The sequence below is a fragment of the Leuciscus leuciscus genome, assembly GCF_965113295.1.
Source record: "Leuciscus leuciscus genome assembly, chromosome: 1".
In the NCBI taxonomy this organism is placed as follows: Eukaryota; Metazoa; Chordata; class Actinopteri; order Cypriniformes; family Leuciscidae; genus Leuciscus; species Leuciscus leuciscus.
Window position 1 is genome coordinate 19,925,565 of NC_138725.1, and position 26,607 is coordinate 19,952,171.

General features: G+C 37.2%; 1 protein-coding gene and 2 long non-coding RNA genes across 6 annotated transcripts in view; all 3 read left to right on the forward strand.

Annotated features, from left to right (window-relative positions):
* Positions 1-26,607, forward strand: part of LOC309499596 (uncharacterized protein) — an 87,955-nt gene that overhangs the window by 28,381 nt on the left and 32,967 nt on the right. Inside the window, exons 1-2 of one of the 4 annotated variants that reach the window (XM_082170897.1) lie at positions 13,106-13,305; positions 23,114-23,284. The exons of 1 other annotated variant lie outside the window; for it this stretch is intronic. In XM_082170897.1, coding sequence (XP_082027023.1) covers positions 23,227-23,284 — 58 coding nt within the window. In that variant the 5' untranslated portion in view covers positions 13,106-13,305; positions 23,114-23,226. Of the gene's footprint in view, positions 1-13,105; positions 13,306-23,113; positions 23,285-26,607 lie in introns of those variants that run through there. 2 more of the 4 variants (XM_082170898.1, XM_082170899.1) reach the window with 2 other exon arrangements.
* LOC309503851 lies at positions 9,024-10,710 on the forward strand. The gene is made up of 3 exons (XR_014207892.1): positions 9,024-9,924; positions 10,093-10,180; positions 10,272-10,710. It is a non-coding gene; the product is annotated as an uncharacterized lncRNA (long non-coding RNA).
* Positions 16,456-18,265, forward strand: LOC309503420. Its single transcript, XR_014207639.1, has 3 exons — positions 16,456-16,717; positions 16,908-17,318; positions 17,502-18,265. It is a non-coding gene; the product is annotated as an uncharacterized lncRNA (long non-coding RNA).

Below are 26,607 nucleotides of genomic sequence, written 5' to 3' on the forward strand. Positions count from 1 at the left end.
GCTGATGACACTCAAATATATATTTCATCACGGCCGGATGAAAACGCTAAAGTGTGTTAAAGATATAAAAGATTGGATGACGCGTAATTTTCTTTTATTAAATCCAGACAAGACAGAGGTAATACTTATCGGTTCAAAAAACCGCCCACAAAACCTCGCACAATACAACTTTAACATCATAGGATGTCCTGTTACTTTATCCTCTACAGTAAAAGACCTGGGTGTTATACTCGATTGCAACCTGTCTTTTGAAAATCATATTTCATATGTTACAAAAACAGCCTTTTTCCACCTTAGAAACATTGCTAAGCTACGTAATATGCTATCAGTTTCTGATGCAGAAAAGTTAGTTCATGCATTCATGACCTCGAGACTGGATTACTGTAATGCTTTATTAGCTGGTTGTCCTGCATCCTCAATAAACAAGCTACAGTTAGTCCAAAATGCCGCCGCTAGAGTTCTTACGAGATCAAGAAAATATGATCATATAACACCGATTTTATCATCACTGCATTGGTTACCTATAAAGTTCCGTATTAATTACAAGGTATTGCTACTGACTTATAAAGCCCTAAACGGCTTAGCTCCAGTCTATTTAACGGATCTTCTATCACCCTATAATCCATCACGCTCTTTAAGATCACTAAATTCAAGGCTTTTGGTCATACCTACGATATCCAGAACCACCAAAGGAGGGAGAGCATTTTCACATTTGGCTCCAAAACTCTGGAATAGTCTTCCTGATACTGTTCGTTGCTCAGACTCGCTCCCCCAGTTTAAAACTAGATTAAAGTCGCATCTCTTCAGCCAGGCATTCATATAATCCTACAGTTCAAACTACAATCCGGCCTCTAGCTCATAAATACCAGAGGAGAACTGGCCCGCGACTGAGCCTGGGTTCTCCCAAGGTTTTTTTTCTCCATTAGGTCACCTGATGGAGTTTTAGGACACCATTAGGTCACTTGATGGAGTTTTTCGGTTCCTTGCCACTGTTGCCTTTGGCTTGCTCAGTTGGGGATATTTTGGGGATATTTAATTTAATTTTATCAATCAATAAATTCCTCTTGAAACAAACTTTGTTGTATTATTTTAATTTAATACTGTGAAGCTGCTTTGATACAATCTGTATTGTGAAAAGCGCTATACAAATAAACTTGACTTGACTTGACTTGACGATCGCTCTGATTGGTTTTAGGTCTATCCAATTGCGCCCAGAGGCATTTGAGCGATGTCCGTTCAACTTTTAAATGCATTATTATATTCAAATTGCAAACACATGAGGACAGTCTCCATGAAAGATCCACTGGCAGATGAACGTGCTGCTACTTTTCTCTCCGAAACGGTAGGAAATTAAATTAGATTTAATAGAGGATATTGACTGTGACACGATGATTGACAGGGCAGTTTAAGTGACAGGATGCACGTGACAGATCCGTCCGATAAAGATGATGAAGTAGTATATCCCAAAGCTTGCATACTTTTTTTGCTACACATTCAAAAGTTAATACCTTTTCTCCACAAAAAGAGTACATACTTTTATGGCGTAGTGTAACTTAAGCATATGGCTTTACACGATGCCGATCGCTCTGATTGGTTTTAGGTCTATCCAACTGCGCCCAGAGGCATTTGAGCGACGTGCGTTGGTGACACCCCTTTGGAAATGATTTGTCTATGAAGCTTTGCCAGACCATAACTCAGTTACTACTGAGAATGGTCTGGTTTTAACCAGGCTAGCTATCCGCCACACTGGCGGGTGAATGTTCATACCAAAATATGAAATTTAAGAATGAGCCTCTAAGAATGAGCACAGAGAGAGAGAGAGAGAGAGAGAGAGAGAGAGAGAGAGAGAGAGAGAGAGAGAGAGAGAGAGAGAGAGAGAGAGAGAGAGAGAGAGAGAGAGAGAGAGAGAGAGAGAGAGAGAGAGAGAGAGAGAGAGAGAGAGAGAGAGAGAGAGAGAGAGAGAGAGAGCCCCGGCAAGCTTCCCCGTACTTTTTGACAAGCGTCCTTGACAGGACGGCCAGAGCTTCTTTGCAGCTCAAGTCGGCGGCGGTGTGTAGGGGAGAGCGGGGCACAACCTAACGCTTTTTGACTTTCTCAGTTTGTGTAAATCTACTTATGGTTCAGAGTATTTATTTTTTCCCACATTAATTTCCCACATGTCTAGTACAATTATGTGGTTTTGTTTTATTAATACAGTATATACTTTTTACTTGACATACCCCGAAAGAATGGAAGTGAAATGTGACAACATGCCCCATAGGTGGGGTACATTGTAACATGTGTGGGGCACATTGTAACATAACATATGACAGCTTAAAATGTTATCTGATCTAATAAAAAATATATACAAAACAAACTAAAATATTTTCTAAATAAAATACAATTAAAAAACTTTTTCATATAAAATAATGGCAATTTTTTATAATTAAATATAAACACATTTTTGAGTTTTGACTACGAACACATGAAAACACAGCTATACAACATAGTTCAAAACAAATAAATAATTAGTCATTTCTGAACATTGACTCTCAGTTTTTATTCACCTTTTTCTCACGTTTTCCCAATAAAATTAATAAAAGTATAGAATATAGTAGCATATTTCTAATAGGGGCACATTGTAACGCAGTGTTACAACATGCCCCCGCCTGCACAACTGGGCTTTAAACCCTGCTAGTGTCTTCTGCTAGTTAGCGAAGCATTAAAGAACTATCTCAACTGTTAAATAACATCTTGGAGATTAAAATAATATCAGATTTGTCTTATTTTAAATAAACACAAAAAATAGAGATGAAAAATTAACTTAAGTAAGAAATTTAAATATAATAAATGTATATGGACATCTTCCAAAAAAAGAAATAATTTTGGCGGAATTTTTTTTTTTTATATATAGTGTTGATATGGCAACTAGTAAATACACAAAGTTTCGTCATCCAAGCATGTGCGGAAGTATTTAAAACAAGCGTGTTACAACCAAGCGGGAAGGAAGTCGACCGGAAGTTGAAGCCGGCCGCGTGCCACCATCTTGTAGCAGAACTTCACCTGCTGTTAGCATCCCATTGACTCCCATTCATTTTGGCGTCACTTTGACAGCGAATAACTTTACATCTGAGGCGTTTGAAGACTCCATTTGTCCATTATTTCTAAAGAAACACGACAATGTATAAAATGCTCCATTACCTTGTAGCTTACGTTATGGCCCCGTAAAAACAGTTTTTGTAAAAGTAGGCTAACGATTGCGTCATAACCACACGACTCTCTGTCGCACAGTAGAGAGATTACCGTATTGACGGGAGGAGAAGCTCACGGGCAATCGGGGAGACGTGGAGCCAAAATGACAAAATAATTAATCAGAATACCTAGCAAAAGTTTCTCCTGCTCCTAGCTCGTGGATACCTCCTACTCACGATCTCCGTCTCTGCAAGATTCGGAAGGGAATGATTCAGATTTCTCATGCCACAGCCACTAGAAGACAGACGGGTTGCTCACGTCACATCTACGTCGTCAAGCTCAGTTTGAGTCTGCGCGTCAGGAACGGAAGTCCTAAAAAATCGCTGAAAATGGGCTTCACTTGCCTCAATTGAGTTCCAATGAGATGACTCTGTCCACTTCTTATACTGTCTATGGTTACAACTAGCCCCGCGTTAGGTTGTGCCCCGCGCTCCCCTACGTACAGTTAACGCTCTATCTGTTGACGGCGCTGAGGAAAAAGCTCCCGCCACAAGGAAGAAGCGGTCGCCGCCCATTTGTGTCCTCCTGCGCACCCATCAAAGCCGTGCAGAACGTCTTCAGCACTCGCGGATCGTGCATACTCCGCCGCTGGCCAGGCTGCTTCTGCTTTACACACCATGGCCGTTCTTTTCTCGAGAAAATGAGTTTTCCCATAGCGTTTGCAACGCAATACTCGTTGCGAGGACCTCTTGTATCTCTCAGGGAACCGAGGTTACGTTCTGCCTTCCCTTCCACATAAGTAAAAAAAAAAAAAAAAAAAAAAAAAATTGCCTATTTCACCACAATGATAGTAATATTTCAAATATTTCTCACATTTTGATCAATATATCTATATATTTTTTATTTTTTTTATTTTTATTATACATTTCAAATTTTGCTCTGGACATTTTTTTATGTTTGTATTCAACATAATAGGCCTACCTTATTATCTCAATTAAAAGTACTGAAATTAATGTATATGTGACAAAAAAAGGCTGTTTATTATTTTGGCCGGTAAAAAATATGCTTGGCTGGTGGATTTTTTCATCTACCAGTCCCCGTGGCAGGTGAGCCAAAAATGTAATTTCGGACCCTGGGGTGGGGGAGGTGCGGGGTCGTGGGGCAGCAGCGCATTTATCATGGGGGTCGCGGTTTAAAAAGTTTGGGAACCCCTGTATTAACACATACATAAGGGTTAATTTATAGTCCATTAATAACAGTTATTTGTTCTGTCAGTGTTTTAGAGAATGATGGGACATCATGGGACTCCACATGCAATCCTCATGCGTTTTATTACTTTAATCTAATTACCATCATGTTTCTACGATTCTATGTTTCTACGACAGATCATAGTAGCTCTACAGCATCATAGGCCTTAACGTTAGCGTTACAAGAAGTTAAAACATTTTTAGATTACAGCAGAAAACTGCTCTCTTCCTGAAATATCCATTTGATCTTATAACTATCATTCTCACAACAATTATGACAATATGGAAGCTTGTTTCCGCCACAGAATAAAACATTTTAAAAGATAATTGCGACTTTTTATCTCACAATTGTGAGTTTACATCTCGCAATTCTGACAATCCTGACAATTCTGGCATTGCATGCTATAAAGTCAGAATTGTGAGATATAAAGTCAGAATTGCGTGAAATAAAGTTGCAATTGTGTGAAAAAAGTCACAATTGTGTGTTATAAAGTCATAATTGCGAGATATGAAGTCAGAATTGCGTGAAATAGTCGCAATTAATAAAGTCCGAATTCTGACTTTTTTTCTCGCAATTCTGACTTTAACACATAACCGCGAGTTTATATCTCGCAATTCTTACATCTTTTCTCAGAATTGTGAGATATAAACTCACAACTATTAGCCTGGCTAACGTCAGACCAAGTCTCATTTGAGACTTGGTCTGGGAACCACATGTTAATTTTCTCGTATTTGAGGCGTGGTTTACGAATGCACAGAGCCGTTTATTGGGCGCTATGAATGTCTATCAAATGCGCCTGTACGTAGCTCATAGCCAATCGCTTCAATTATACCAGATGACGTATGTAGAGTGACAGTAATTCGACGAGGAAAAAGACGATGGGTCAAAGATTTATTTGTACACGATGGCGTTTAGCAAATATTACCGTTTGTGCAAGATAAACATGAGGGTAGAAGGTAACGTCGAGTCTGATGCCATGTTGGTTCCATAGATATAAACAAACTGCTTCGGTGTTGTCATCGTCTTGCTGCTCCCTCCCCGTTCTGTGATTGGTTCCCTTTTTCAGGGGAAAATCTGGTCCATGGTGTCCAGACTGCCTAGCAGCGTGAATAAAATCGCACTGCGAGCAAGGCAGTATGGGGAAACCCAGGCTACACAACTATAGATATAAAGTCCAATTCTAAGGAATTTTATTTTTTTTTATTTTTTTTTACCTCAGAATAGTTTATCTCACAATTCTAACTTTATAACACGCAATTGCGACTTAATATCATGCAATTCTGACTTTATATCTCCCAATTGCGTATTATAAGTCAGAATTGCGAGATATAAACATGCAATTCTGAGGAAAAAAAGTCAGAATTCTGACTTTATAAGATGCAATTCTAACTTTATATCTCACAATTCTGACTTTAGCCTATAACACGCAATTGCGACTTTATTTCACGCAATTCTGACTCTATATCTCGCAATTCTGACTTTATAACACGCAATGTCAACTTTATTTCTCGCAATTCTGACTCTATATCTCGCAATTCTGACTCTATATCTCGCAATTCTGACTTTATAACACGCAATGTCAACTTTATTTCTCGCAATTCTGACTTTATATCTCGCAATTCTGAGAAATAAAGTCAGAATTGCGAGATGTAAACTCGCAATTGTGAGATAAAAAGTAGCAATTATCTTTTAAAATGTTTTATTCTGTGGCGTAAACAAGCTTCCATATGACAATATTAAAACATGGATGTAAATTATTTCGTGCAAATTCTATAGCATTCTGACCACTGTAATATTACTTCAGAAAACTGTTCATTAACAATAACGGAAAACATCCCTGTGATGTCCGTTAGCAAATAATGCGGTTATAATCCAAGTGTTAATATCCTGCATTTTATAGTAATATTGCCTGAAAACATCAATCCAGAGTGTAAGTCGTTTTTCGGCGTGCTCCTGAAGACCGCTGGGTTCCAAAATGCACATCGGGATTGGTTAGAAAAGAAAAGGCAATGCTTAGCAGCGGGGTGATTTGAATACACAATTTAGATATCTTTAAAGTAACTTTGACTAGTCAATGTTATTTCCAGATATCTACATTGGAATTCTTCCTAGTCACAAAGCTAAATGCAGATATCTCCAAAGAAAGGACTTCCTAGTCAAAAATCAGTTCCATAACAGAATTGCAGATATCTTTAAATGAAAATTGACTAGGAATAATTCCAATTCAAGATATCTTTTAAGTTTTGCCTAGTCAAAAATCCAATTCAAGGTATCTACAATTATTGTAATTTGACTAGTAAACAATTACTTTCAGATATCTACACATGTATTTTGGATATATTTAAAAATTATGAATTATAGATATCTTCAATTTGATTATGACTACCGTATTTTCCGGACTATAAGTCGCTCCGGAGTATAATCTCATCAGTCAAAAAATGCGTCATGAAGAGAAAAAAAACCATATATAAGTCGCACTGGACTATAAAGGCCCGTACACACCGGGACGAATATCGGCGCGCGTTATTCGCCAGCGTTTTTCAACGCGTTTTTTGTGTTCACACCCAAGCGTTTTTCGCTGACGATGAGCCGAGTGAACATGCAAATTCATTCCCTGACATTAGATGCCGCTTAATGTAAAACAGAAATACAATACCACTCCATAACAGTTCTCTTTTAACAACATTGCTTCCCGGCAGTGTCTGTCTATGGGCAGTGTAGACGCTACTTGGCGTATATCTTCTTCGCTGTTACGCATGTGTGCTCGGCAAGACCGTTTTGTGTTTGAGCGCCCCCAAGTTGTGTTTTACTGTAACTTCAGAAGCTCCAGACACGTGAGCAAAAGCACCAATCTCATTGGTCGGATAGTTTTTGACGCGGCGCGTCAAACCAAAAAAACGAACCCGAGGCGTTTAAAAAAAAAAATTACGCTTTTACGCGTGGCGTTTTTCGCGTCGGTGTGCACACTCACATTGGCGCCCTTTGTTTAGTCACGAGGCGTTAAACGTCGGCGAATATCGCGCGTGAAATTCGTCCCGGTGTGTACAGGCCTTAAGTCGCATTTATTTAGAAATTTATTTCACAAAATCCAAGAACAGACATTTAATCTGGAAAGGCAAGTTATTCAACTACACAGTAGCACACAGAACAACAGGCTGAGTAGGTGTCCGGTGTTTTAACGCAACACATTAACAGTTATTCAGCTACACTACAGCATAAAAAACATATACCTGGGAGGCTGAATAGGCTAAATTAACATAAGCCAGTGAGTCCAACAAGCAAGTTACCAGTAAACAAGTTCACTAAGCCCCCCGTTGTTACGAACCGCTCTGAGACACAAGGGTAGAGGATCCAAATGCAGCTTTATTGTGGGTAATCCAGAGGCGTAATCCAGTGTACAGGCAACAGGTCAAAACACAGGTAGGCAGTCCAAACAAACCAACAAAGAAACAAACAAAACAGGCAGGGACCAGAGGCAAAAGAGTAATCCAGGGAACAGGGCAAGAAATCCAAATAAACCAAAAGACAAGAAACCAGGGAAAACGCTCAGAATTGCAGTGTAACACTTAAACAAGACTTCGCGGTGAGTGAATGAATGAACATGGTATAAATAGACTGAGACTAACAGGATGATGAGACACAGGTGAATGCAATCAGTGAATGAGGTACAGGTGAATGTGATCAGTGATGATGAGTCCGGGCAGTGAGTTATGGGAAATGTAGTTTGTGAGTGATAATAGTCTTGTGGAGTGCCCTCTGGTGGCTCTCAAGGGCACTCCAGCTGGTGACCGTTACACCCGTGATCTCATTCCACATCACTGAATCCATTGAATTTTCTTCATCCTTGGTGTCGCGACTCGCTTCTGAACAACTCCGCCAACTAGAACGCCCTCTCGCGGCTGTAGACGGTAATGTTTACTCTTGGTTCATCTCAGTTTGAATTAATTTTTATATAAGTCGCACCTGATTATAAGTCGCAGGACCAGCCAAACTATGAAAAAAAGTGTGACTTGTAGTCCGGAAAATACGGTAGCCAAAAACCAGTTAGAGATATCTTGATATCTTGATAATTTTAATAATTCAGTTAGAGATATCTCTAATTGAATTATCACTATTGTAATTTGAGATATCTCTAGTTAGGATTATGCCTAGTACAAAATCTATTTTAGATATCTTTAAAAACTCAAAACTCATTTGAAGATATCCAGAAATATTTTACAATGGAAGTCAATGGAATAATATGACTAGTCAAAATAGTATTGTAGATATCTCAAATGTATATTATGACGAGTCAAAATTGGAATTAAGATATCTGGAATATGAATTTTGACTAGTTAAAACTAAATTACGACTAGTAGAGCCAGGGGTATTTAATGCTAAAATGGCTTGCCATACTCGAAGAAATAAGAATGGAGCCGCCGCATGTCCTTGTTTTATGTCCCGGGTATTTGGCGCATTTTTTTATTTACTTTATCTTATTATGCTTGCAAACAGTACAGAGATGACAATCATGGTATACAATTTTGTAACCAATTTATAAAAAAAAATTAAAAAAATGTAACAACATGTACAATGTCATCTGAAAATACAGAATAAAGGAAGAAGTTAGCAATGCGTAACTAACTAAAACAAATATAAAGATAAAATAAAGGAGAAAAAACATTAAAAAACATCTCACGAGGGTAAGATTTAATTGTATACATCATTTAGTGTAAACCAATTAAAGTCATTACAATTAGAAATTGTTTTAATTGCTTACTTATTTACTGAGGATGAAATATTTGGCGCGTCTTTGATCATCGACTGTCACCGCATGCGCCGTCTCTTCCTCATTGGGTGCTTCTCAATATCCCTCCTCGTCTCCTCTCTCCTCCGTCCTCCATCCTATGACCCGGAAACCGATCGAGCTCAGCCATCTTGAAGGACATCTCAATTCTCTAATTGCACCGCGAGGAGGCGAGGATCGAGGAGGGAGGAGGCTTCATGAGGAGCGATGAGCGAGGATACACAGGTGTATCCTATGCGGAAGTCTTTTATCGACTTAACGTGACGCACGTATAAATTCTCCTCCCCCCTCACATCTGCTCCAAGTGCTAACCATGGCAGAAAATTCAAACACACATAAATGTGAGTATTAAGCATGAATGTGGGTTATTTTTTGACAGTGCCTTTAATTTCAATGTATAATGTGTACTTTTCAGCACAGTTTTAATTATGTTTATTACGTCTCTTGATTTTACTGGCTTATTGCTTTAATTGTTTAATTAATGCCTCTTATATTGATAAATGGGGAATAGAGAATGATTTTAATTTAGGCCTGTAGTTAATTCTTTTTAATGTGTTGAGTATTTGTAGTTTATGCCTGCAGGGATTAATATGCAACACATTAACATTTCGAACTGCTTCACTGTAGTGTAAAATTCTTTCTTACAGGGACTGATGAGGAGACCGAAAACTTGATTCCGACTTGACTGGGAAGAGGAACAGTGCCAAAAAAGCCTGGATGTGAGTTATTTTACAGTATGCATAGAAATATGTAGAAATATAATAGATGTGCTTTGTCTTCACTTTGTTTGATAAATGCAGTGAGGTTTTAGATAATATTTATAATAATATTGTTACACTATCTTTGTCTGTGTTTGGGTAAATAATGTGTTTATTTTTATTGTGTAGTAAAGTTCTTCTGAGGATTGGTATAGATGGAAAAGTTACACCAAGTCATTTTTCCCTAAAATGGGACAATCTAAAAAGAAAATATAAGGTATGTACAAAATGAATGCATGTATTTATTTCATTTGGTGTGTGAATTTTCTTCTTGCTATAGTTTAATAGAGAATAGATTCATTGTATAGGAGCTCCGCTGTCCTCCTACGGGAACTAGGACAGATAGTGGGGAGGCCACAGCAGCCACATGGCCGTGGTTTTCTGCTATGCATGAGGCTATTGGGGGGAGGCCATCTATTGAGCCTCCCATCCTTATAGACTCATGCGATGCAGAAGTCACTGGCTGTTCTGCTGTGTCCAAAGACCCTGGCTTGTCACCATCCGCATCTGTGGAGGAAAGGGAGGAGGAGGACACAACGTCCTATGCATCGTCTGGCAGAGGCAACTTCCAGGAGGAAAGGCCCTGTACTTCTTCGGGTCCCCCGCCACCTAAAAAGAAAAGATCCAACGGAGTGCTAGATTTTCTAGAGAAGGAGACTGAAAAAGAGGACGAACGTTTTCAGGCCACGCACAAATTAATGCAATCTACTTCAAATAGGTTCCTTGACCTCTTTGAACAGTTGATTAAAAAAAGTTGAACATTATCTCTGTTTGTCGTTTTTGCTTTGAGATTTTTTTTGTGGCATTATATGCCTTAATAGATGTTTTATGGTAAACACAGCCAGATGAGTACAAAACAAAAATATTGGCTTAATTGGAAAACATGTTTATTTACATTAAACTATTTTATCTATTGATAATGTGGGTATGCAAATAATTTAATGCATGAGGCTAGAGACATGGGGAACTTTTTATTTTATTTTTAATAATCTGAACTTAAACATTGTGTGTAGCAACATATTTGTCTTTCTACAAATAATCATGCTCATTTAACTCCACTAGATACACCTGAGGAGCTGACAGTTTATCACGCCAGGCATTTCCACCACAGACCCCTCTCACTGGACAGGGTGGAGGTAAACCAACATCATCCACAACTTCAGGGGCTTCGATTATGTCTCCTGTTGTCAGGCAAATGTTATGCAGAACTGCACACGCCATGATAACTGTTGGGGCAAAGGTGTGGTCCACCTCAAGAGACTTGAAAAGCAGGGACCTCCAACGTGTTTTCATCATACCAAAGACCCGCTCAATTATGGAGCGAGCCATGGCGTGATAGTGATTGAAGCGGGCCTGCACTCTCCCTTGCACTGGCTCCCGGTACAAAGTAATGATGGCCACAGGATGGATGATGCAGGGGTAGCCTCCATCCCCCAAAAGGAAGTGTCCTTGTGGGGGATACAATGCCTCTTTATATATCTTGCTGTTTCTCAGGACTCTAGTGTCGTGGACAGAACCAGGATATCCCACAAAAACATTAAGAAACCGGCCCTTCCCATTGCATACTGCCTGCATCTGAATGAATGGGAAAAGTTTTCTGTTGATGAAGTCCTGGCCAGTGGGTCCAGCTGGGGTCTTGATGCGGATATGACATCCATCTATAGCACACTTGGAGAAGATGGGGCTGTTGGCCAAATTTTCAAAACCAAGGACAACCTCATCAAGGTCTTGTGCATCTGAGCACAAGATATATAAAGATATATAAAGAGATATATAAAGAGATATATAAAGAGAAGATGTTGATGAAGTCCTGGCCAGTGGGTCCAGCTGGGGTCTTGATGCGGATATGACATCCATCTATAGGACACTTGGAGAAGATGGGGCTGTTGGCCAAATTTTCAAAACCAAGGACAACCTCATCAAGGTCTTGTGCATCTGGCAACTGTATGACCTACTGGCGCAGGGCTGCAATCTTTATGGTTCCTGTGTGAACCAGCCTGCAAACAGAGGATACTGGCACCTGAAAGGCCCGGGACACCACACTGTATGACAGACCATGTGCCAGCCAGTACACAGTTATCAGTATGGTTATGTGGTGTCCCCAACCATGTGGGTCAGTCGAAAGTCCACCTTGAGGTTCTGCCTACCATCGAAGTATAATTTTAGCAGTGGTACGGTGGCATTTATTTCAGCATAAATCGGAGTAGCTGTTCTTTTAACCTGTAATTAAAAATAGCATGTATGTATATTTTATGTATAAGCACATAGCACCGATCAGTTTAAATTAAGAAATGATAAACAACAAAGAAGGCTGTGAATCTGAATTCAAATATTAACCCCACAACATATCTGCGCATAGTATTTTTGACGCAATCGTGCTTTCCATCTGCTTGAGCGACGCTGTTCATGCTGTGCAATTTGGTGAAGAATGTGGTGTAATGATAGGGCACAGGATATACCTACTATCGTTTTCATCGTAATTGTAGATGGAAATGTGTAATGCAGATTGGTTTATATACAGAAAACACACCTGACTCTTATAAAAGTCCAATGATGATGTGATGGAATTAACAATAATTCTATTAGGCTAACAAGTAGTGTTGTAAACAATTGATCCACGTTTGCATATGCAAAAAAAAAAAAAAAAAAATTGTACAGTAGGCCTATGTATTGTGCATGAATTCATAGTTAAATAACCCAGAGTTTGCAAACTTTTATTGGTATTTTGCTTTAGTAAAAAGGGTGTTCTTGCCACAGTTTATTAATTATTATTATTATAATTATCATTATTGTTTACATGTACAAGACACAAATGTATGTAAAATCACAACTCTAGTACAGTTGCAGAATTATATCAAAGCACCAAAATTAAACAAACGGTCATACTATAGCCTAGCCTACTACAAAAATAAATAAATAAATAAATAATAAAATAAAAAAAACATTTAATAACTGTGAATAATTCATAATAACTGGTAATATAAAAAACGAAGAACAAATGTGGTATTTTGTGGAGGTTGAAACGGTTACAATATAAATATTAATTATCTCTAATGTTCAAGAATCCCCTATGCAAGCTAAATCCAGCGGTTTAGAGTCATCATTACTTGACGACGCCTTGAAGTTACGCTAAAGGGAGCGAGGATATATCATTTGTTGCTTCCATTCCTCCGTCCTCGCGTCTTTTCCTTGCGTCCTTCCCTCGCATCCTGAAGAGGTGGAGCTAAGACACGAGGAAAGGAAGCGAGGAAAGGAAACGAGGATGCACAAATAAGAATTGAGAAGCACCCATAGAGTTTCAGCGTTGAGTCTTCTGAGGTGAGGAGAGGAGAGCAGTTCACGGTAATTCTCATATTTACACTCCATCACACACACTTTATACAGTTTGATTAAGCGACAGACTCATTTCTGTATTGTTTTCATCGATCACAGCGATACTTGTGCGTCTTTCCTGGCGTCTTCCTACTGAAATAAACATTTAGTGCAGCAGCGAGCATGAGGAGAATATGTTGAGTTCATTCAGACCTGGGGTGCGTTTCCCGAAAGCATCGTTGGCCAACTATGGTCGCAAGTTTATCGCAATGTCCATTGAACTCTTTTGGTAACGACGGAACTTGCGATAGTTGGCCAACGATGCTTTCGGGAAACGCACCCCTGAGCGATTTTGTGTTCGTTTGTGTGATTGTTTCGTCAAGTCAGAAGTCAAAGTCAGTTTGAGATCAGTAAGGGGAATTGATATGGGAATCAATCTCAAATAAATCAGGTGAAAATCAAATAATTCAAAAATCAAGTGTCATACTGGAACAGCTGCTAAATGCTTTACATTGAGCCTATAATGAGCCATGTGAGACATTAAATTAATACTAATAAATATGAATAGCGTTTTACCCTAGGAACAATAGTGCAACTCTTTGGAACATAACTATTCCCTTAGTTCCCATAACTATTTGGAAAGTTTTATGATCAATTTCAATTTCTGTGCGTATATAAATTCTTTTTAAAGGGATACTCCACTTTAAAATGAAATTTCTGTCATCATATACTCCCTCATGTTGTTTCAAACCTGTATGAATTTCTTTCTTCTGCTGAACAGAAAGGAAGATATTTAGAAGAATATCAGTAACCAGTAGTGATGCGCGGGTCAATGTATAAACAAACCGCACCCGACCGACGTTTTCAACTAACCCGCCCGCAACTCGGAGCGCAAAAAAGAAAAAGAATATAAGAAAATACTGTACCCGACCCACTTCCTGACCCGCATTTTTTAAAAGTAGTAAATGCTCATCGTAGCGTCAAGTGTGTGATTAGTCAATATTTTTTTATTAGGTTAAGCAGTGATTGGATAACGTTTTTTTTATATATTTTTTTTATTTAAGGCCCACCCACTGGCCCATCCAAAACTGGAATCCTGGCGCCGTGCCTGGTTGGTCGTGCCAGTTTTATTGTTATCAAATGTGTAAATAGCATCGCAGGAAGTACACATGACAAAGCCAGTACTTTGGTCATCATCTTTCATTATTTCAGCAAATGTCTCCCACACTTTGCTCTTTCTATTTGTGTATTTGCATAGTTTCCACTCCCCAGTCTTCACCTTTTCTCTTGCCGCCTCCATCTCTACCTGCAGACTGAGCTTGTGCATCATCTTCGCGCCAGTTATTCAGCCAATAAAGTGTAGGCCTATGTATTTCATAGAAAATTGTGTCTAGTACTAAATAAATAACAAAGGTTTAATTGGCATCTTTATTTCAAACGACCCGACCGACCGCGACCCGAATATCATAAAAAATATTTTTGGATGACTCGTAACCGCGAGTAACCGTGGGTGACCGCAGGCACCCGCTCATTTTGGATCAACCCGCGCATCACTGGTAACCAGACAGTTTCTGGTCTCATTGACTTCCATGGTATATTTTTTCCCCTACTATGGAAGTCAATGGGACCCAGAAACTGTCCCCAGCCGCCATTTCAACGTTGATTCACCGTTGAAACAACGCCAGGTACCATGGTTGAATCAACAGTGAATTACCTTTCGATTTTGCAAAACGGATCAACGTTGATATTGTGACGTCGTTTCACCGCGGAAGAAATAACGTTGATTCACCGTTGAAATCGCGACGTCGTTTCACTCTTACCTTTCGGGTTATGGTCTTCTGTCGACGTTGAATCAACGTTGAATTACCTTTCGATTTTGCAAATTGAATCAACGTTGATATCGTGACGTTGTTTCACCCTCTTACATTTCATCATGGGATAATACAATTTTACATTCAATTAAAAACTAGTTTGCAGTTGGAACATGAGTCATGACAATGCTGACTGAATTTGTGATTAACTGTCCATACTGTACACTAAAAATTGTTAACTGTCAAATGACTGGCAGCAATGGCTTAATTAAACACTAAATAATGAGTTAACACATGCTCAAGATTGTAAAACAAGTTTTATTCTGAAAAAAAAAAACAAGTCTAAAAATACTTTCTAAAACAGATGAAAAACAATTCAAACTTTAAATTGCAGCATTTTTGAAGTAATGTTAAAACCCTGTAGAAGTAGACATTTTTTGTTCAATTACAGTAACCCATAAATTAAACATTACATTTTTAATGTACTGTAAAAAAAAAAAAAAAACTTTTTAAATTCTCAATTAAATGTGACAGCCTTGTGCAGTGCTCCGACAGAGTCCCAGCTCGAGGTCCATTCAGATGCCATCACTTCCTCTTCATTTCTTGCCCGCTGTCTGCTACTATCCTACACTGTTAGACTTTTCTGTAATTTCTACAGTTATTTACTTTAAACCCCCCAGTATTATACTGCTATTTCTCTTTACAGTAAATAACTGTGATTCCAATTGCATCATGGGAATTTTCTGTGACGTCTAACACCACATACAGAGACTTACTGTATTTTTTAAATTTGCTGTATACTACTGTATTTGACGTAACTGCCTCTCTGGCTGGCACCATTCCACCGTGCTTTTTATTTCCTAATTTTTGCCTTACACCACGTGTCTACAACGCTATAATAGCCAGAGGCTGTCTATATTGGACACATTGAAGCGACCGGACCTTTAAATGCAAACCTGTTTATCCCTTGTAAGAACTAGTGCGAGCGCTTGGACTCGTATCGGACTACGTCTGAAATATAACGGCCGCGGCGCATCACTACACTGTCTGGGATTTGTCGTGTCGCGTCAGACAGACATCCAGTGTAGGTAATGGGGTCTGTCTTTTGTTGGATCGCGACGTTCGTGTCTGGCCCGGGGAAGAGACGGAATTCACTTCACCGAGAGAGAGATCAGCAAGCAAGGTAAAAAAAAACAACAACAAAAAAAAAAAAACATTCTGTTTATGTTGACAGGATTGTGCCCAGTTTAACGTATGTTATAACGTTAACGTTAGCCTAACGTTACTCGTCGTCAACATGGCGGTAACGAACTTTACCATGGTAAACTGAGCTAACGTTTCATTTTACACACTTTGTTAGATGATTGAATTGTCGAGTTAAAATATGCCAACGAGCAACGCGTTTACATTAACAATAAATGTGAATAAACTAATGTGAAATTCTGTTTATATCCTAATGTTGGCCTACTGATGAGAACCTTTATAGTTTTAGCATTAGTTTGCAAACTATACCATATTATATATATATATATTTTTTTTTAATGGAATTTAATATTTACTTCCATTTTTGTGTTTAAAGGCAACTGCAACAAAGCGCCAATTCGCGCCAGTGACTTAGCAAGATTCCAGAGGTAGGCCAGCCCATTTGTGATATATTTTGAGATAAGTTTGCTGAAATGATTAGCATACACTATGTGAAAATAGCTTTTGAGCCACTGGTGCAGACTAGGTAGCTAACAATATCTTATAAAATCTCTATAAAATTGGCTGACTTTATATCAAATAAGTGACCTTTGCATTATGTCTAACTTTATTACACAGCAAATGAACCAATCAGAAGATGGACCATTGTCTTTGTTCAGTCTCACCAGATTAAATGTATCCAGGTAAGCACTGCAGTAAAACTCTCACTAATTCATTCAGACCAAATCTAGCATTCTAAACAACTTAAGTTTATATTTTTGCATTATTTTTATATTTTATTAGCCAGCGACTCTACCATTGCAGTTCCACCTGACTAGGAAGGTCCTAATATCAGCGCACAGGTGGGTTAACTACTGTAGGAAGGAGAACGATCATCACACAGTGATTTCTTGCATGTATCTTACTGTGTATTTGTCTCAAACAGGTACTCCTTCACTGCAGACAAGCTGAAATGGGCTAAAATCATCTATTTCAGTCGTTCAACTTCTTTCTATGCATCTCAGCATTTTTGGACAGAATTTAGGATTTGTAAGTATTAAAATTTAATCTGGCATAATTTAATTTAGTTCTTTTGTATGCTATTTATTGACAAAAGCTGTTTACAAATATATATTAAGTTTTTGTGAAAATAATAATAAAAATTAACAAAAAAGGAGGTTAAAAATAATGTGACACTAATATTCTCTCTCTCTCTCTCTCTCTCTCATATAGTGTTGGAACCGGGATCTCCTCTGAAGGACTGAGTACATTAGTGTTTGTGGGCACGCATGCAGACCAGGGAACACTCTGATGTTGTCAATCAAGTTCTGAACAGGAACCAATCTTTGGAGAAGTTCATTTATTCACAAAGGTGGACAAAAACATTGTGTTGGCTTTTTAAAGATTATTTTGATGATGACTTTTACTCCTATGCTGTAGAAAAGATGGAGTAGACAGTCAGACATTGATAATAATAATAAATGTTTCTTGAGCATCAAAGAGACTTCTTTCAAAAACATTACGCCACTTAAATACTTCTTTTGGCCACCAGTGTACATGAATCCAACACATTTTTGGAAATAAGTGAAATTATTTTTAAGGTGGGGTTATGTGTCTTGTATTGTGAAAAGAACTGTGTTTTGTCCTGTTTTGGACATTTCCTTTTTGAATGCTTAATGTATTTATATTCTGCAGTTTTATGAATGTAATGGTTGATATTTCATTATAATACTTGTATAAGCTAAACAACCAATGACTCTACATTCATTTAGTCAAATGCTAATGTTTTGTTTATGATTTTATGTATGTTTTCAAAAATGTTTGCAGTGAAGGACAGCACATAATGTGTTCATTTAACACGTTTACACATCTTTGTGCTAACCTCTCTGACATATTTACTTTGTTAAAATCATTAACACAATGAATGAGTTAAAATTAACACAAAAAATGTTGTCTCTAAACTTACCCATTAATGTGTAAAAATTTCACACATCATTTCCAGCATTGGCATGTTTATTTTATGATATATATGAAATGTTTTAAATAAAAAAATGGTATTTTGTGATAACTTTGTCTAATTGGTTTATATGAAAGTAGTACTTATGTAGGATAAAAATTAAATTAATCATATATCAAAATTATCAAATCTAATTTATATTTAGTACAAATAAAAATAATTACAGTAGTGTACTGATTAGCTTAGTTTTTACAGTAATGCACTGTACTGATTAGCTTCGTTTTTACAGTAATGCACTGTATTACACAAAACTGAAATACGGTTTGGTACTGTAACTCTTAATTACAGTAACTTACTGGCAACAGTGTTGCCAGTAAGTTACTGTAAAAAACCCTTGAAAAGTCTAACAGTGTATAAATAAAAGCAAAAACACTGAAAACTGAAAATACTGAATACAAAATATATCATGTACAAGATTTTCACTTTACAGTTCAATTTGTCAGGTAGAAAACAAAGTATACAACACTATCCATTCTAAAACACATATTTTATGTATTTAGATGTACATTTACACAAGAAATTCTTCAGAGCCCCAAGGTGGAATTGTAAAAAATGTAATATTACTCCCATGTGTCAGTTACGGTTACTATAATCATAAGGTCATGATTTCATCCTTAAAACAGATGAAGAAATCAACAAATTGTGGTGTTGAGCTGAGACGGTTGAGGTCTGTTGTTCTTTATATCTTTCAATGCAGGTTTATATTGTTTCAACAATTATATATTTCTGTATTTCTGATAATATTTGTGAAGAAACATTACACTGTTTTAATTCGGAATCCTAACCATACATTGTACTAATTAAAAGTAATTTATTAAATCAAGTCAAAAAAAAAAAAATAACACAAAAGGCCAATGAATCCGTACCAGAAGTGATAGTGCAATGTAGCAGCTAAAGAATAATCCTCCACCAACCTGCCAGTAATCAGCTGGATCATTGGCGAATCTGAAGGGGGGAAAGAAGAAATTATTCAATGAAAAGTCCTTAAAAAGCAGAATTTTTTTTTTTTTACCATTCCTTTAAACAATCTTAAAATTGATTTAAATTGTAAAAACGTTTGCCATTATAACATTCACACAACATGAACTGAGTAATGTCATCTTTGAGACTGTTAGTATTACATAGGGCTGTGCGATATCGCAAAAAAAATTATCACGATATAATGTTTCATATCGTTCGGTATCGATAATTATTGACATTTTTTTACATTTACATTTATGCATTTGGCAGACACTTTTATCCAAAGCGACTTACATTGCATTATCCTATACATTTATACATAGGTATGTGCAATCCCCTGGGATCGAACCCACAACCTTGCGTTGTTAACGCAGTGCTCTTACCACTGAGCTACAAGAAAGCTGTAGCTTTTAGAACCTTTTTTTTTTAAGACAAGTAGAAAAGTTTGAATTTAAACCACTGTTTTTTATTTTATTTATCCACATTAAGGCAAACAACTAATTATTTTAATGTTTTTATTTTAATGTTAAAAAAATATCTTCTTTATGTCTTATATTAAGATAAAAAAGTAAGTGTTAAAGAAACTCTTGAACTTAAAATGTTATAAAATGTGTGCAAAGTGCAATGTAAAAGTGTAAACGTAGAAGAATCAAGGCAAACTTTGAGGTAGATCAACATCTGTAATAAGTAGGGGTGTAACGGTTCACAAAATTCACGGTTCCTTACGACACAGTGGTGTCACGGTTAGGTACATTTTGAGATACAGCAAAAAGAAAGAAATGCCAAAGAAATTTCCTTGATTTAAAAAAAAATTATTATTGAAAAGAAAAGTTATTTTTTAAATAAGTCTGAGTTTTCCCTACATCTTTAAACGTTTACTTTTATAAATGGGGGTCATATATTTGAAGGATGAACAAATGTGTTTTGGTCATCACATTAAAAATAACATTTAAATATGATAATATTTGAGTTTTGAAGTGCTGGAAAAAGATGTGTGATGTACTTGAAAGCATTTTACTATTCCTGCCAAACATGGTTACTGTGAGTGTTACTACAGTACATTAAATCCATATACAATGAATGTTGCTGATCTATGGACTTAAATATAACTAGTTCATTCATGACACAACGTTTCTCCTGGTTTCCACGTCAGCGCAGTTTGATCCGTTAATAACGGAGAAATTTGAATGTTTCTCACTCGATCTCACGCTGATGTTATTACTTCTGTGGCGAATTCAAATGCTTTCTTTACTGGATCTCTTAGCGCTGTGTAGTAACAGTGTCGCTTGATCAAGATCGACTCGCGCTCATAGACTGTAAAAAATAGCTCGCGCTGCACTGACATTGATGGTCCAAACTGATAAACGGTCCATGGAGCACAAAATAATAACGCATTTTCGTTTCGCTTTCATTCCGCTTGCCATTTGATGTCGGGCGACGTTATGGTGGTCGCGCGTGCATTTGAATGAAAATATTGAGCGCTATATCGAACATTTTTTATATCGTTACCGACAATGGTGTACCGTCGATAAATACCGATACCGTTTTATCGCCCAGCCCTACTATTACATGATTAAAAATGTAAACATACACTTAAAGCATGGCAATCCCATCAGAAATGTGTAACATAGCAAGGGAAGCACACACAAAAAAGCCAAATGGTACACCAAAATCAAACCATCAAATAATTTTACCTGCAGCCGCATTTATCCTATTATGACACGTCTGAGGGTCTTTCCCTTAATGGTTTCCAGTGATTAAAGAAAGGACTGATGAAGGTGACATGAATCCACTTTCAGTGCGCCACTTCAGCAGAAGAAAGACAAAAGGACAAAAAGTTACTCAGACTTTATCAGTAACGTTAAATGTCTTACTTTAAAGATGAAAATCATACTTAATACTATTAATCCCCGTGTAGGTTTTCGAACAGTGGGTAAAATTGACTTACTGTAACGTTAAGTGGTGAATGGGTCGTTCTGTTGGGTGTTCTCCCTCGATAAAAATCTTATTCCAATGCTTGATCTAAAAAAAATGTAAACGAATATCTTTTCAATATTGTTATCAGTGTTTGAAGAGGTTATGTAAACTTCTAAATTATGGTTTTATTTATCACAGTGATTCACTTTACACATGCCCACGCTTTTTTTTACCTCATGCGTTTTAAACTAACGTTAGCTGACAACATTAAACACATAACTTTACCAACAACAAAACACAGCAATGTCAGATGGTACTAACTTAGCATTGAAATACATGCTAATATCGCTACGCTAATGGTGAAGCAGGACAAAAACACACACAGAGATAACTTTGAGGTTGCAGTAAGCCTATGGCCGTTCCCCGGGTCCCTAACGTTAGACTGTTAAGGACTGAAAAATGTTTTCTTACCTGATAGCGTCAGTATATTTGCAGACCACGTACGACCCCTTCCTCTGTTCACATTCCAGCTTTTGTTCTTCATTGACATATCAACTCAAATTCGCTCAAAATGTAAGAATTCAACAGGCAGATATAAAATAATCCAGGTCTGACCGAGTAATCAACGCAAGCAGCAGCTGCTCACCGACCGAGAGTAACAGACGTATTTTCAAACTTAAAATAGGCGCGCACCGCACAGAGCCGCGCACATTCTCATTGGACAGTTTCCTGGAAGACAGACAGATTAACCAATCATGCTCAAAGTAAAACAGCGAAACAACCAATAACAATAGTTTCCGCCAGTTAACTTAGTGGTGTAGGCTATTGAGTTTTATTTGCAGTTTGTACTAATATTTAACTAATTGGTCAAATGACATGACAGTGTGAATACTAATGTAATAATGCAAGCAGACAAAATAGTAAATTCACACAAAATCACATAAGGCAAAAGGTTTTGCTGCACTGCTCTCTTGAGGGTGAAAATATTATTGTTAATAATTATAATAATTGTATTTTAACATATACATTGAAGAGCTGTTATGATAAAAAAAAAACATTAAATGCGAATTAATTATAATACGTTAAAAGGCAGATATTTTTGTAGTATGTTGTCGAAAACATTACGTTGTTTCAACGTACAGATCTTGTAAAAATGTCAACGTTGATTTAGAAGTGTTTTTGTTAACCTTTTTCAACCATTTAGCATTAAACGTTATTTCAACGTTGTTTCAACGTTGAAACAACAACTGACATTATTCCAACCATATTTCAACGTTGAAGGTCGGTCATGTGCCGGCTGGGTCTGGTTACTGATATTCTTCTAAATATCTTCCTTTCTGTTCAGCAGAAGAAAGAAATTCATACAGGTTTGAGTATCCCTTTAATGATCTAACTACTTTATAGTGATTAATGTAGCTATCATAAGATCAAGCTAGCTATATTAATTTGGAAATATTATGCTGCTGTAATTATTTTTCTGTAGTGGTTGATGAAGATCATTAGTGATAGTTTTTGTGTATTTTTTTTTTTTTTTTTTTTTTTTATCCATGTCATAGTGTGAGAAATTACAGTATTGTCTTTCAATGGAGCAGTTTTATAGTCTTTTATCATGTATCCTGACTCAAATAATGTGTTTCTAACAGCAAACACTCAGAATAAAGTGAGATGATCTTCTGATGATCCTGAATGGCTTGTTGAATGAGTGGTGATAGTCTGAGGCTCATCAATATTAACAGATCTGCTGAAAACACTCTTTATTTCATGACAATAGTTCCTGTTTTCACCTCATTTATTATGCTGATGTCTTCAGATCTCCTGTACATTGACACTTAAAGCTCATTTCATTGGTGTCAGCAGACTGAGGGGATTTGATGGTTACTATGTACATTTATTTCTGTCTTTCTTACCTTAATAATATTTGGAATAATTTTATTACATTGTTTAAATCCAGCTCCTCCCACAGCAATTACATCATAAGTGAAGCTCCTCCCACTGCTCCTCCCACTCCAATAAATAGAGCTGAAATCTGCAAAGACTGAGTTTATTAAAGAGGACAGTGAGAACATGAGTGATCCAGAACCCTGCAGAATGAAACACACTGAAGATCCTGAAGAACAAAGAGGTTGGTGTTTATTCTTCATTCATTCATGATGCTGAAGAACATTCATGTTAGAAACATTCAAGCACTTCATCACATTTAGATAAACAGTTAAACTGTGAAATGGGTATAAAAGTTTCATTTTTGGTTTTCAAGGAATGGTCAGTAAAGTGAGGTTTGAGAAATGTTCATATTTATTGTCAACATCAGGTCAAAGTAATTATAATTTTAACTCTTTTATTTTAAATTTATATCTGTTTCACATTTTTTGATTTTCATAGTTTACAACAGTTGTTTCTTTTTTTCTTTTTCTTTGTTTTTTGCAATAAACATACTGTATCAAGTAAATTAATGGCAAACAGAATTGTATTCACCTAATTCACCGTTGTTTTGTGGCTCTTTTTTAAGTATCGGTTCAGGCACCGGTACCATTTTAAAAAAGTATCGATTTGGCACCGGTATCGTAAAAAAGCCAAACAATACCCAACCCTAATTATTCATAGATATAGAGATTAGTCTTCTTATAATATCTTTGGTAACAGGGTAGATGAATGTGGTCAACACTGTGCCATTTGTGTAAAAAAGGAGACAATGGATTGAGATTATTTTCTTGTCCTCCAATCATGCTGTAAAAAGAGCCCAGATAATTAGTGATCGACCATACTGTTTTTTATAACCAATACCAAGGGATGCACCGATATAAAAATTGTTCAATAACTGATAATTCTTTATATTTGAAAGCCAATAACGATATATTTGCAGATAAATCTAAATCCAAATGCGTTTATAATTTTTGATTGCCTGATTACAAAAGTCTCACCGTTAAAAGCCATGACCCAAACACACAATTATAATGTTCTCATAATAATTGTATGTAGCCTATATGATAGACTTGCACTGCAGATGTTGCACTGAACTGTATTTTCCTTTTGGAAGTGATTCCAATCATATTTTAAGCAATCTAAATCTCTCATCAAATAATCCTTTATTTATCGGCTTTAATATATTGGCCAATTTTTCTTATTGGGCCGATAACGATAACATTAAAAATGAACATATATCAGTCGATACGATATGGTGGCCGATATATCTTGCATCCCTACCAATGCCGATTATTTGCCTATTAATGTCCCTGAAAACTGATATACAGAACAAATACTTATTTGTTTTATTTCTGTTTTTGATAATTACAGCAATGACATTGAACTGTAAATCTGGATAACACTCGTTTTCAATGATGTAATTTCAGTAATTTCACTTGCATACATAACCAGATAATAAATAGGAGTAAAAATAGAGTAAATAAATAAGTCCACGGTCACTAAAGCGTCTTTTTTAAATAACACGTAACAAATAAAGCATTTAAAACTAATTCAAACACATTTAAAAACATTCTAAACCACCTGAATAAAAAACATTGCTACTTCAATTAACCTTAGTGCTCTCAGTTGCATATTTTATTTATAACAACAGCATTTAAATGAACTATAGGCAAAATATGAACTATTCAAATGGAGAACATAAAAAATAAACGACGGGGAAGTCTATCAACTTTGCATAAATATAAGCATCCGTTTTCAACAGGAATACACTGGGATATGAACTGCAATATTCATACATTGAAACATAAACAGAACAATGTTCTGTATCACATTATCACAATTACCAAGTCCATCTCATCTGGCGTGTCATCAGAATTATTCATGTTTTTGTCTGTCTAGATTGTAAAGAACCAGCTGACAGAGCACTGTTTTTATCTGTGCGTTTACACAGAACTTAGTAATGAATAATTTAGATGTTTCATAGCGAAATAAAGGTTATATGTTAATACAATATGTGACCCGCTCTGGCGAAATGAGTCGGAAGCCGCAACGTTCCATTTTAAGATATGGGCCGATTATGTGGAAAAACAATGAAATAATGGATGTTTTTTTTAGACATGGCAACAGACACTCAAAAATAATCTCAAAGTTTCGTAGTCCAGATAATTAAGTAACGGTATTTAAATGACTATTAAAGTTTACACAGTTTTACTAAATTCGCTGGAAATTAATATTGCTTTTCTCAACTCCTCTCTCAATCATCACCTCTGAGCATTTCCCGGGAATCCCCTCAAACGTCTCTGCTTTCCAAATATGGTGTTACACGTTGTATAGAACCAATCAAAAAGCTTAGAAATATACACAAACTTCATGGGAAGCCCCGTTTCGACTGACCGGCACGCGATTGGTCCAGCCATCCTCCTGTCAGACTTGTAGCGCTCTGTGTAAACAAGCTAGCATATCTTCTCAGAAAGATTAAATATTATTAATTTGAGAAATGTCGCTGCCAGAAGAGAGCAAAGTCGCCAAAAGCATTGAATTCACTGGAGGCTTCTAACCTAAGCTCTGCTGCTGGTCATCAAGAGTGGCTAAGGCTAGTCAGTGATTTTTTTGGATCTGGAGACGTGTCATCCTCTGATGACAGCGATAGCGAAAGTGACAGCCCTGTGGTATTTATCGTGTATGGATGTGAGTGAGTGCAATTATTCTGTGAGTGTATTTATCTGCAAGGAGAATCCATTACAATGTGTTTGATTTATTTTAACCCAATATTTAACTGTTGGTATCTCCGTTATGAATTTGTTACACTGTCAACTACACTCTAAACAAAAATGGTGCTAAATAGCACTAAAAGTGGTTCATTGGCTTGTAATCATAGGGGAACCACTTTAAGTGCCATATACCCCTTTTCCACCAACAAGAACCGTGTGCTGGTTCAGAGCTAGAGCTATTGCCAGTTCGGAGTTGGTTCGACTGACGAGCTTCCTAAGAACCGGTTTGCGTTTCCACCGGCCAGAGAGCCACAACAGAGCTATATCTTACGTCACTGCATACGTATCATGTTGCCCAGCAACGCTAGTGCGGCAGCGCCAAACACACCAGACTTGTTTGAGATGCATCGGCTTCTCGCAGAACGATCAGCACATGAAATCAAAGCACTGTGAAAGCGATCAAAAAGCACAAGGAGTCGTATGATCTCCAAACACTCCCGCAGCTCTGATCGGTCCACGCTGCTCCGATGCATCTCGAACAAGGCATCAACAATAATAGACGTTGCGTTACTATGGATGCTCATGGGTTTGCGAAAATAAATCGGCATCCAAACACGGCGAATCCAACGCGTTCGTGCAGCTCGCCGTAACTTACATAGACGGATATTATAATCGAGCTGCTATTAGCTCGACTAGCTGCTATTTAAAAATGGCGGTCACAAGTTTCTCTTCAGTCTTGTTGGCCACGGTAACCCCGCCCCCAGCCTCTGACGCAAGCGGTTCTTTCTTGGCTCCGTTCTAGACCCTGCAATGA